At 42.9% G+C, this 11992-nt stretch overlaps 2 protein-coding genes across 5 annotated transcripts in view; one reads left to right on the forward strand and one right to left on the reverse strand.

The window, feature by feature from the left end:
- Nucleotides 1-4594, reverse strand: part of AFF1 (ALF transcription elongation factor 1) — a 250846-nt gene extending 246252 nt beyond the window's left edge. The window contains exons 1-2 of the mRNA XM_082726634.1: nt 4459-4594; nt 3895-3943 (exon numbers count right to left, since the gene is read on the reverse strand). The gene's annotated coding sequence lies outside the window, so the exon portion shown is untranslated. The remainder of the gene's footprint in view (nt 1-3894; nt 3944-4458) is intronic.
- Nucleotides 4595-4660: 66 nt separating this feature from the next.
- LOC309862620 (uncharacterized protein C4orf36) lies at nt 4661-8584 on the forward strand (the record flags this gene model as incomplete). Of its 4 annotated transcripts, none has more annotated exons than XM_082726673.1 (4): nt 4661-4761; nt 5471-5607; nt 8063-8217; nt 8451-8584. In XM_082726673.1, exons 2-4 carry the CDS (start codon nt 5543-5545, stop codon nt 8582-8584), a joined length of 354 nt encoding a protein of 117 aa, XP_082582799.1. In that variant the 5' UTR covers nt 4661-4761; nt 5471-5542. The 4 variants fall into 4 exon arrangements, with proteins under 4 accessions (XP_082582799.1, XP_082582797.1, XP_082582800.1 ...); XM_082726671.1 differs by lacking the exon at nt 4661-4761 and adding an exon at nt 4840-5026; XM_082726674.1 differs by lacking the exon at nt 4661-4761 and adding an exon at nt 5059-5112.
- Between the last annotated feature and the right edge of the window lie 3408 nt (nt 8585-11992).

Genomic DNA, 11992 nt, shown 5'->3' on the forward strand with positions numbered 1-11992 from the left:
TAGACCCCTTCTATCAGAGCATACTACCTCTTCATCTGCTATGTATCTCCTTAGGAAAAAGCTCAATAGAATCGATTTATTATTTCTTGAAAAGTCAATAAAATGTGATTAATTTTAACAAATATTTAATGAATACTAGAGATATCATCTTAATTTTCTAATTGTTCCTACTTCCCTAGTTACTATAAATTAGCATGAAATTGAAATGCCACCTGGACTAAAGTAGATAAGTCCTTTGTTTAAATTAGTACTTTGTAAGGTGACATTGTAACACTCCAAAGCCCTCATATATTATGATGTGTAAAGAAATACCTTTCTTCCTGTTCTTACAACTTATGCCTTATGCCTCTACAGTGGAACGATTCCAGTGTAGCTGCCGGGGGCTAGCTATCCTGATGTGACCTGCTCCATGGCAGATGCAGGTTCATGTGCTTGCCAGGGAGTCAGCCAGGGGATCCTTACTGCTCTGGATTTTGTCCTGGGGAAAATCCTAGGCTGTAAATTGCATGCCATAGTCTTGGATTAGGTAATAGATTCTGACCTGCTTTGCCTCCCAAAGAACAGGAGTTTATCAACTGGGCACCTAGGAAATTGTAATTTATACCTCTAAGGAGAACAGAGGAGTCTGGACAACTAGCTGTGGCTATTATTTTCTGTATGTACAGAAACCTACTCTGTTGGGGGCCTGGGTGGCTCACTCGGTTAAGCGTCTGTCTTCGGCTCGGGTCATGGTCCCAGGAGCCTGGGATGGAGCCCCAGGTTGGGTTCCCTGCTCAGCAGGGAGTCTGCTTCTTCCTTCCCCTCTGCTGCTTCCCCTGCTTATGCTCTCTTTCTCAAATAAATAAATAAAATCTTAAAAAAAAAAAAAAAGAAAAAAAAAAAGAAACCTATTTTGTCAATTTCAAATAAAATGGGCAGGTTGTCAATGTTATTGTAAAGATGCAATGGACATTTCAGAGACAGAGGGATATATAGTTCAGTCAGGGGATCCAGAGAACTCAAAGGAGGTATAGGTCAGGAGTGAAATTGACCTGGGCTAAATTAGGTTCTGCAGTTTACTAGTTATGTAATTGTAAGCAAGTCATTTAGTAGCCCTATAAACCCTTTTCTTCCTTAACTGTCCTAGGGAAACTATTATCTTCTTCTCCACTAAACTGTGAAGTTCAGATTGCAGGAAGAAGAATGATTGTTGGTATGCAGTAGGTGCCCGAAATATTTTGTTCATCTATGTATGATGAGAAATTAAAAGAATATTTGAAAAGGGCAGTTGCAAAAAAATTTACAAGTTTATATCTTAAAACCTTTCTTTAATTACAATTCTGGGAAAATGTACAGTATGGTACAGAGAAAAATATCAGAATTGCATAGTCTTGGGTCAAATTCTGTGACTTTGGAAAATTTTTCCTGCTTGAGGTGCCTCAGTTTTTACTTCTCTAATATCCCTAAAAATCACACCACTAAACTTATAATAGTATCCATGGTTGTGATAATTAAGTGAGGCAATGTGTAGGAAGTTCCTTGAACAGTGCCCCAAATGCAGTAAACACACTACTATTGCTTTTTTGTTGTTAACCTCATCTCTTTGCATACCTGTTTGCACCTCAGTTCTAACAGTAGGTGGCAGCAATGCTCTCTTAACCAATTTGAATGAACCCTGCCCATTTTTTGGAATAATTAGTGAAGGCTTACTGCGTGCAGGGCACCAGAAAAGCAGGGGGATAGGGATCATAAAGAAAAGAATGGAAGGGAGGAGGAGGAAAGAAGAAACAGGGGGTGAGAGACAAAGAAATGTTTAGAAATGATATGATAATTCAAAAGAAAATACTAAAATAGTCTTTATGAGGGTGGAGCAAGAACCAGATCTCTATTGGACAGCCTTCTACCTTATAGGATTTAATGTTATTTTAAAAAAAGTTTTTATTTATTTGACACAGAGAGATCACAAATAGGCAGAGAGGCAGGCAGAGAGAGAGAGAGAGAGAAGGAAGCAGGTTCCCTGCCCAACAGAGAGCCCAACGTGGGACTTGATCCCAGGACCCTGGGATCATGACCCGAGCCGTAGGCAGAGGCTCAACTCACTGAGCCACCCAGGCACCCCTGTTATTTTTTTTTTTTTTAAAGACATGTGGGAGAGTGGTACTTACCATATATTTTCTGTGTTGACAATTTTTAAGTCTCTCTTAACTGGTCCTAGATGAGATTTTAGCTGCCCAGAAGGAATCTGTAAAGCCCAAGGTGTTTAACCCTTCATTTTTTATCAAATTATTAATCTCAATTATAAAAATATGGCTATTTTCCTCTGTGTAAAATACTCCTTCTACAATAAGACACTTAGTGTATATTAGTTATCTGCTGCTCTGTAACAAATAGTTTAAAGGTGGGTGGCTTAAAATGGTAAGCATTCATTTTCGTATTTTCTGAGGGCCAGGAATCCGGGAGCAGCTTAGTTAGGTAGTTCTCACTCAGGGTCTCCCATGAAGTTTCAGTGATGACATCAGCTGGGGCTGCAGTCATCTGAAAGCTTGATGGAGGCTTGGAGGATCTGCTTCCAAGCTGGCTCACTCACATGGGTGGTGGCAAGAGGCCTCGGCACCTCACCAGTTGTTGGCTAGAGGCCTTATCCCTTTGCCTGTGAGTTTCTCCAGAAGGTGGCTTGAGAGTGCCCTAACATGGCATCTGATCTCTTCTAGGGTTAGTGATCCAAGAGAGACCACAAGAAGGAAGCCACTACCGTTTATGACTTGGTTTCAGAAGTCATACTCTGAAACTTCTACTGTATTTGTTCAAAATGAGTCACCTAGGAAGTAACTAAACACCATTCTCAGGAATCATATACATATACAGGAAGTGAGGTTCAAAAATGGAGAAATCACAGGCTGTCTAATCTCTCTCAGTGGGGCCCTGGACATATATATCATCCTCTCCCTGGAGCTTAATTTCTTCCTCCATAAAAAGAGAACAGCCATCTTGAGCCACAACTCTAAAGTGGCCTATCTCTGCTCCATCTAGTTGTGATTTCAGTTAACAACTTGGTCTCTAATTTTTCATCTCTAAAATGAAATGATCCTAGACAGTGGCTTTCACACTTTTTAGACCCATTGTGAGAACTATATTTTATATTGAAACCGCATACATACAGGCATGAAAAAGAGTCCATATGGATAACAAAAAAGTAAGTTCCACAAAACAATACTTATTCTCATGATGTACTCACATTCACTAGCCTCTGCCCCATTCTATGTTAATTTGTTTGAAAAAAATTCAGTTCAAGATCTACCACATTGATGTTACAGCCCATCGATGGGGTTCAACATTTCTTGTGTTAAAAGCTAACATCCACTCTCACTCCTTGAGGCTCCTTTTTCAATGGTATTAGAACAGAAATGTTAAAGAGTGAAGGAGTCCTCACCTTCTAGTTTTGGGGAAGCAAAAAGCACCTTCAAAGGGGGTTCAAGCCGGGGCGCCTGGGTGGCTCAGTGGGTTAAAGCCTCTGCCTTTGGCTTGGGTCATGATCCCAGGGTCCTGGCATGGAGTCCCACATCGGACTCTCTGCTAGGGGGCAAGCCTGCTTCCCCCTCTCACATTGCTTGCCTCTCTGCCTACTTGTGATCTCTCTCTGTCAAATAAATTAAGAAAAAATAATTTAAAAAAAAGGGAGTTCAAACCTACCAGCCTATCCTAATTGGACAGGAGCTAGTATCAGAGGCATCTTGTCAGGGTGGAAAGGGTACCGTGTTTAGCTTCAAAAGCTGGCCCTGCGACTCATGAGGTCTGCCACCTCAGGCAGTCCCTTAACTCGAGTTCATTCCTCCCTTCCATAATTGGAATAGTAAGTATCCTTGCCTATCTCATAAAGTTGTTAGCAGGCACAAAATGAGACAATTAGTCACTTACCATGTTGGCAGAGAAAGGACAGACATGATCTTTATTCCTCACAAGGACCCTGCAAGATACAGAGTATGACACTTGTTTTACGGATGGAGAAACTGAGGATTAGAGAATTTACACGGGCGAGACCTTATAGTTAGCGAGTGGCAGAACTAGAGTGCCATTCCGACTCCCAAGACCTAAAGGAGGAAGGAGGCAGGCTATCTTCATTGGAGGTTTAAGTGGTGACCATCGGACGTACTAAAATACAGATTCATCCTGAATCACCTCGGTGTAATGACTTCAGAAACTGGTCCATGAGTCGACCTTTTCTAATCTGTCCTGTCCTGACCGCGACAACACGTAACTTATCGCAGGTAGCCTTGGGGCTTTCTCGCGTTTCTAGCCGCCTTGACGCACCAGGGACAGCGAACATTGACCATACCGGCTCGCTCACGCGGAACACGTCAGCCCTGAGCACACTTCTGCAAGCGGGACTCCCAAATGGTCCCCACAACTAATTCTCCGGGTCGCTTCAATACAACTCCGTGACATTTAAAAGTGTCATTTTCCGAGAAAGGCCTAGCTTACATCTCTTTCGCTCCCAAGTTTTGTTCCGTCAAGGGTGTGCGAGCCTTGGCCGCTTAACCCGAGGGCCCCCGCGGGACTCCGTCCCGGGCTTGGCTCCCCTAGCCCCCGGCGGGCGGGACTGGCACCACAAAGCCCTTTATTGAGGCCTCCGCGTGACGCGAGCCACCCCGCTCCTGGGCGCGGCCCGCAACTCGGGAGCGAGCGGGACGGAGGCGTGTGCCCGCGGCGCGGGCCCGCAGCTGTGCGCGGCCATGGGCGCCTAATCGGGCGCGCGCTCCGAGACCAGCGAGAGCGGATAATCAGGCGCGGGCGCCCGCTCCCCCTCCCGGGATCCCAGAGACCCCGCCCTCGAGGCCCCCGCTGACTGGGCGTGCCGGCCGCGCGTCGGGTGGGGTTGGGAGGAGGGGCGGGGCGCCGGCGTGGGACGGGGCGCTGGGAGGGCCTGCCCCTCCGCCCTCCGCCCTGCGCCTCGAGCTCTGCAGGCGGCCGAGGCTCCACCCGCTTCCTGGAGCCGGGTCTCGCTCCGAACTGCGCCCCGGGGCGGCGGGAAGGCTCGCCGCTCCCAAGGGTGCGTGCGAGGAGGGTGGAAGGGGTTCGTAGAGTGGGCCGCTTCCGCGTGAGCTGAGATTTCGGAAGAAGGGAAAACCCGGGAAGGTCGGCATTGCGTTAAAGGGCTCGGGCGGGGAACGGGAAGTTCCCGTGTCCGCAGAGCCTTTCGTCGCTTAGCGTTGCCCCAGTCAGACACGTTTGGGTGCGGTGTTGGAGCCAGTTTGGCAGGTGGGGCAGTGACGGAATGCCGATGCTGTTAACTTGGCTTTTCCTCCATCCTGGGTAAGAAAGGATCAAATGAGTTCATGGAAAATGGAAGAGAACACGGTGGTACCTTAGGGGTTCAGCTTCAAGGAATATTTGTTAGGGATGTTCTGACACCCAGAAATGCTCTTTCTAAATCTTTTTATTGTGTGGGTATTAAAGTGAAAGCCATTAATTCTGTGAGTTGCAAACATTACAGGTAAAGCGAACAGAGTATGCCAGTCATTCCATCAGGCACCTATGTTGGGAAGTTGGACCGTGGTGATTCACCATGGCTTACGGCTTGCCAAGAAAGAACACAGTGAAAACCATATTGCGGGGCAGTTGTTATAACGTGTAAGTATTTTCATCACTGTGAGCATTGACTGGGAGTCGGGAGTGTCCCCGGTAAAATAAAAGTACCGGAAGCCTTATGTTCCCCATGAGATACTGGGCTGGGCGTTTTCAGTTATCGAAATAGTGATTTTTTTTTTTAAAGGGAGATGCCTTTTTTTTTTTTTTTTTTAAAGATTTTTACTTATTTGACAGAGATCACAAGTAGGCACAGAGGCGGGGGGGGGGGTGTGGGGGTAGCAGGCTCCCTGCTGAGCAGAGTGCCGGATGTGGGGCTCCATCCCAGGACCCTGGGATCATGACCTGAGCCAAGGCAGAGGCTTAGCCCACTGAGCCACCCAGGTGTTCCTAATGGGAAATGCTTTTTTTATTTTTTGGAAATGCTTTTAATAAGAATGTATAAATCATCTTACTTGGTCTTTACAACAAAGCAATACAAACTGAGGTTCGGAGAAGTGGGTTGATCAAAATCACACAGTCATGAAGTAAACAAGTGACAGGGATGGAAGTCTGTGTTCTTACTCCGAAGCAATATCTACTACTGTCAGCTACGTTAAAATTCCTCTATAGAGAGTGTAAATCTACCTAAAAATGTCTTCGAGTCAGGTATACCCCCCCCTTAGGATTTTTTTTTTTTTCAAATTATTTACTTGAGAGAGAGTGACCGGGGAGAACGATCGAGTACAAGCAGGGGGGAGCTATGAACTTTGCTTCTTCTCCCACCATATCTTGTGTAGCCTAATGGGTAAGACCTCAGATTCTAGAGTCTGACTTTCTGGGTTCAAATCATAAACCCATGAGCACAACAGCCTTGTGATCTTGAGCAAGTTGTTCTACTCCTATTTCCTAATCCTTCAAATGAGCACAATAATAGGACCTGCCTACCTCACAGGGTTGCTGTGGCAATTAAAAGTGTCCATATATGCAAACTGATTAAAATAGTGCCCAGCATACAGTAAATGCTAGATAAAAATTAGGTGTTTTATTTCTCATCTTTCAAAATCAACATATAAGGATATACCTCATTCTTTCATTCTGTGTATGTACCACAGTGTGTTTAGGCTCTTCCTGATAGACATTAAGGCTATTTTGTGAGATTTTTTGGACAAAGAATGCTTCAGTGAACATTCTTATAAATACATCTTTGTGTCCTTGTGACACAAAGCATTTATAAGAATTGTAGACTTCAAGTCCCTCCTTAAAGTTAGATGATGAAGTGGCAAGGAAGTTGGAGGAGGAAAACAAGTAGACCCATGTACAGAACACTCTCATCTCCCTGATTTGTACCAAAGCAGGTCTTCTACCTTTCCTAGTGCATATGAACTCATATAGACTCTATGAGATGAGAAACATGTAGTTGATATTTTAAATTTCCAAACTAGAACATATAAAACAATTCATTTGAAGTTCATGGTGATTATTTTTAGTATTATAGTTTGGGATTTCCTCCCCTTCTCCAATTTTCTGAGGATTCTCTTGGTACTAGTGCTTCTAAATAACTACTCCTAGGCTAAGTACCAGCTCTGGTTCTTAATTGACTTCTGAGTCTCTGTTTCTTTGTCTACCTGCATGGTGGTTATAAAGATTGAAATAAGATCACACACTCAAAGCCTTTGTGTATGTCAAGCATCCTGCTCAATGCTTGATCATTCCCCCTTTCCCTTCCCTAATATGACCCTAATTGTGATCAGCCATAAAAGACTTGGAGCATACAGTTCTTTTTTTTTTTTTTTTAACTTAAGATTTTATTTATTCATCTGTCAGAGAGAGAGAAAGAGCACAAGCAAGGGGAGAGGCAGGCAGAAGGAATAGCAGGCTCTCCACTGAGCAAGGAGCCTGATATGGGACTCAATTCCAAGACGCTGAAATCATGACCGGAGCCCAAGGCAGATGATTAACCGACTAAGCCACACAGGCATCCCAGAGCATACAGTTCTTAATCACATCCTCGTAAAAAAGATGGAAAGGTTGGATTGACTGTAGGGAGGCTATTTTTGAACAAAACTTCCTGCCATTAAAATTCGTAATTTTTCATTATATCTCTACGTTAGAATATATGTATGTGTGTGTGTGTGTGTATAACATTATACATTTATTTTTTAAAAGATTTTATTTATTTGACAGAGATAGAGATCACAAGTAGGCAGAGAGGCAGGCAGAGAGAGAGCGGGAAGCAGGCTCCCCGCCAAGCAGAGAGCATGATGCGGGGCTCCATTCCAGGACCCTGGTATTATGACCTCAGCTGAAATCCACTGAGCCATCCAGGTGCCCCTACATTATACATTTAACATAAGGCCGTTTATCCTGGCTAAATTTGCAACTCTGGAAAATCCTGAAATCTCCCCATAAGCGAAACTGTCTAGTGGAAAATAGAACTGAGAATTAAGATGTCTTCTGTATATCCCACAATAGATGCTCAGTAAATACTTTTGAATGAATTAATGAATTTTTGCTCCAGACAGGAACCTTGGGAACTTGCACGGCTTACAGAGACCTGGTACACAAACCTAGCCAACATCAAGTTGCCATTCTTGGGAGAAATTTCATTTGGTAGTCCTTTACACCTCAAAAAAACTAAAACCATTAAGAATACTCTACTCCCTTCTGCAGAATGTAAGTTCTGTAAAAGCTACTTTAGCAAATAGCAAATTTTATCTGTGTTATTTTGCTTATTATCAGAGAAATGTTTAAATATACTCATTCACACCATACCCCTCATCTATGTAGCCCTTCTTGTTTAGCATCAAAGAATGTGAATTTTGACATGTGATTCAATGTTCATTTTTAACAATATTATGTCTGGTGAAAAAGGTCCATTGGATTGCTCCATATATTTTATTTTCCAGCTATGAAACTTGAAAGGGAGTATGAAATGAAGCGCTTGAATCGCCTGAAATGTCAGGAGGATGTAGCTGAGGAAATTCAGCTTTCCCTAAGGGAAACGCAAATTGGTTTGAGAAGACCTCTTCCACCTAAGTGATATCATCTCATAATTGAACCTGTACTCAGTGCTTTCCACATCCAAAGGCAATGAAGGTCTTCAGCTTTTTGCTGTGTGAAGTTGGGTGCAGACCTACACGTGTCCACTGGTGGACGAGCCAGCTCCTGGGGTTTGGTGGACAGCTCTGATGGATCTTCTGTGTTCCTGCCACTTACTTCTTCCTTTGTACCACACGTGACAACACTGTAAGTAGATGAAAAAGTAGCTGGAATTAAGTCGTTTATGGGATTAGTCATTGTGATTTTTGTAAAATTGCACCAAGGGAGGAGGAAATTCCTTGTCAGAGATATTATTTTGAATTTGCATCTTTGAGACACCAAAAGGAGAGAGAAAAATTCTGTTTTTTTTTTTTAAAGATTTTATTTTTCAGTAATCTTCATATCCAACATGGGGCTTGAACTCACAACCATGAGATCAAGAGTCATAGGTTCCAATGACAGAGCCAGCCAGGCATCCAGAGAAAAATTCTTCTATGGTAGACTAAAAAGTTTTATTTGGTTAAGAAAAATTTTAGGTTTCATTTCAGTAACTCTTTAGTTTCCAATGTTCAGTTACACATCAATTACTATTCTTATGCCATACTTTATTTTTATCCATCTATCTATCTATCTATCTATCTATCTAGGCTCCATGCCCAGTATGGAGCCCAGTGTGCAGCTTGAACTCACAACTCTGAGATCAAGACCTGAGCTAAATCAAGAGTTGGAGACTCATCTGACCGAGTCACCCAGGGACCCCTCTCATGTGGTACTTTTAAAGTGGCAAGTAGAACTTACTTTCTGCTTGTGTTTTCCCCCCAAATCGTCCTTTTGCTTTTGGTTAATTTTGTGTTGTCTCTCTGGGATGTCCTTGGAGCATGTGAAACACACACAAATATATGCAGATGACATGAAAATGCAAAGACCTAATTTTAAGAAAATGGTTATTTAGAGAGATGTTAGAGAATTATTCTCCCTGAATTGTATGTGTTTCCTCAACACTGTTTTTCTGTTAATTTTTATTTCTGTCTTTCACATGAAGAGCTCTCCCAGTAATCCAGGTGTGACCATGTGTAACTTAAGGAAAAGAGGTGGCTTGGCTAATATAGGCCTGACTCAGGGGTCATGGAAGAAGTAGAAACCACAAGATGGTGCCATTGATTCGATGTGGTTGCATGAGGGGATGTGGGTGAATGAAGGAGAGGAATTTAGGGCGAATTCCAGACTATGGGTTCAAGAAGGGAAGAATTGTCTTGGAAGTGTAAGAGCTATGTTAATTTTAGGTAAGTTGGTATTGGAAGTTCTTGGTAGACATGAGTGGTGGGTTTTACAGAGAGGAGTGGGTATGGGGAAGAAAGGTGAAACCATGGGTATCTTTGGGCTCATCAGGAGGAGTGCGAAGAATAAACAAGGAGTGGTAGTGAACATTCTGAAACTTTGGTTGGCATGTAGAAGACACATACCTGTAAGGGAAAATAGCTTAGATACTGAAACCCTCGGTGAATTGCATGCTGTATTTTATTTTTAATGAAAAATATTATAGTATAGACATTTAACAATAAATAGCTGAAATTTTTGGAAAGAATCTTTATTTTTTTCAGTTGATAAAAATTGTCATCAATGAAAACATGGGGTCAGAAGAGGGGGAGAGAGAAGGGAAAGGAGAAAAGAAAAAACCCATATAATAAAATCTTAGATGTAGAAACTCTTTCAGTTATATCCTGTAGTCCTCACAATGACCCTGCAAGAAAGAAAGGACAATTACAAAGCAGAGCAGAGTTCTAACATCAGAGGGGGAAAGTTTGTGGACGGGGCTGGGCCAGGGTCTTGATGGGGCGGAACTTTCACCAATGGCTGACAGGGCAGCAAGCATAAAGGGGAAAAAAAGAACTCTCCCTTTGTTCACTTCCTTTAAGTACTATATTTATATCCAGTGTAGAACAGATTTAGAGCTTTAGGTGTAGGGCATGGACCACCCAGGACTGAATACCGGTCCCACCACTTAATAGCTGTGTCATCTCAGATAAATTATTGGGCTCTTGCTTTCCCTTGGTTTCTTCAGCCTCTTTTTATTGTGGTCTTAAGAATGGTTATTGTCTTTTCATTTTAGTAAATGGTGCAGTTCCTATTCTATTATGTAGACCAAAAACCTAGTGTCCCTTCCTCTTTCCTCCCAGTTCAATCCATCTGCAACTCTTGTTGGGTCTGTCTTCAGAAAATTTCCCACATGTATCCATTCTTTCTGCGCCTCTGTCACACTTATCCAGCCCTCCACCATCTCTTGTTTGGAACACAGAAAAAGGCCCATAACTGATCTTCTTGCATTCGTCTTTCGCTTTCTTTTGTCTTCCCTTAGCAGCCATAGTGATTTTTTAAGGGCACTCATGCAGAGGCCCCTGGCTGACCCTGTCGGAAGAACATGGACTCTTGATCTCAGGATCATGACTTTTGAGATTACTTGGATGCAGAGATTACTTAAAAAACAAACAAAACTTCAAAAAGTAGCATTCATATCTTTGCCAAAAAGATTACCTCTCTCCCCCGAGTAATACCCTTTCCTGCGGCCTACAAGGCCCTAAGTTTGTTATTTGATACTTGCTTTCCTTTTGGACCTGTTCCCACTCATCTCTCAGTCCTACTGGGTGCAAAACATTAACGTAATCCTGCATCTGACATATCAGACTTGTTTCTGCCTTGGAACATTTGTACTTGCTGTTTAGTTTCCCCAAGGTTGTCTTCCCTCAGACTGTCACAGAGATGTTTCCTAACTATTTAGGGCCCATTCAAAGGACATCTCTGGAAGGAGGCTTACTATGACCACCCCCCACAACCTCCCAGCCCTGATACATTGGACTTTCCTTTTACTCAGTCACTTTCTGTGATAGCACGCTTTTTTAATTCCTTTACAGCAATTATCTGCAGTTATTTATTTGCTTACTTGTTTGTTATTTCTCCATGGTGTTTCTGTTGTCTACAATAGTATATACCCACAGTAGCCATTCTATTGATATTTCTTTAATGAATGAGCATATTACCTTAAAAATTGTTGAAAAGGTGTCACTTTTGTATATGTGCTGCCGAAGTGAGCATGAAAAGGTGTCACTTTTGGAGAGAGTGATCAGATGATTCGACTTCTGCTGTTTCCTCCCTATATATCCTTTTTTTTTTTTTTTTTTTTTTTTTTAAAGTAGTCTCTAGGAGCACCTGGGTGGCTCAGGCAGTTAAACATCTACCTTGGGCTTAGTTCATGATCCCAGGGTCTTGGGATCGAGCCCTATTTAGGGCTTCCTGCTCAGCGGGAGACTACTTCTCCCTCTCCCCTGCTCGTGTTGTCTCTTTCTCTCTCTCAAATTAAAAAAAAAAAAAGGTAATCTCTACACCCAACGTGGGGTTTGAGCTCACAACCCAG

The sequence above is a fragment of the Mustela nivalis genome (assembly GCF_964662115.1).
Source record: "Mustela nivalis genome assembly, chromosome: 4".
In the NCBI taxonomy this organism is placed as follows: domain Eukaryota; kingdom Metazoa; phylum Chordata; class Mammalia; order Carnivora; family Mustelidae; genus Mustela; species Mustela nivalis.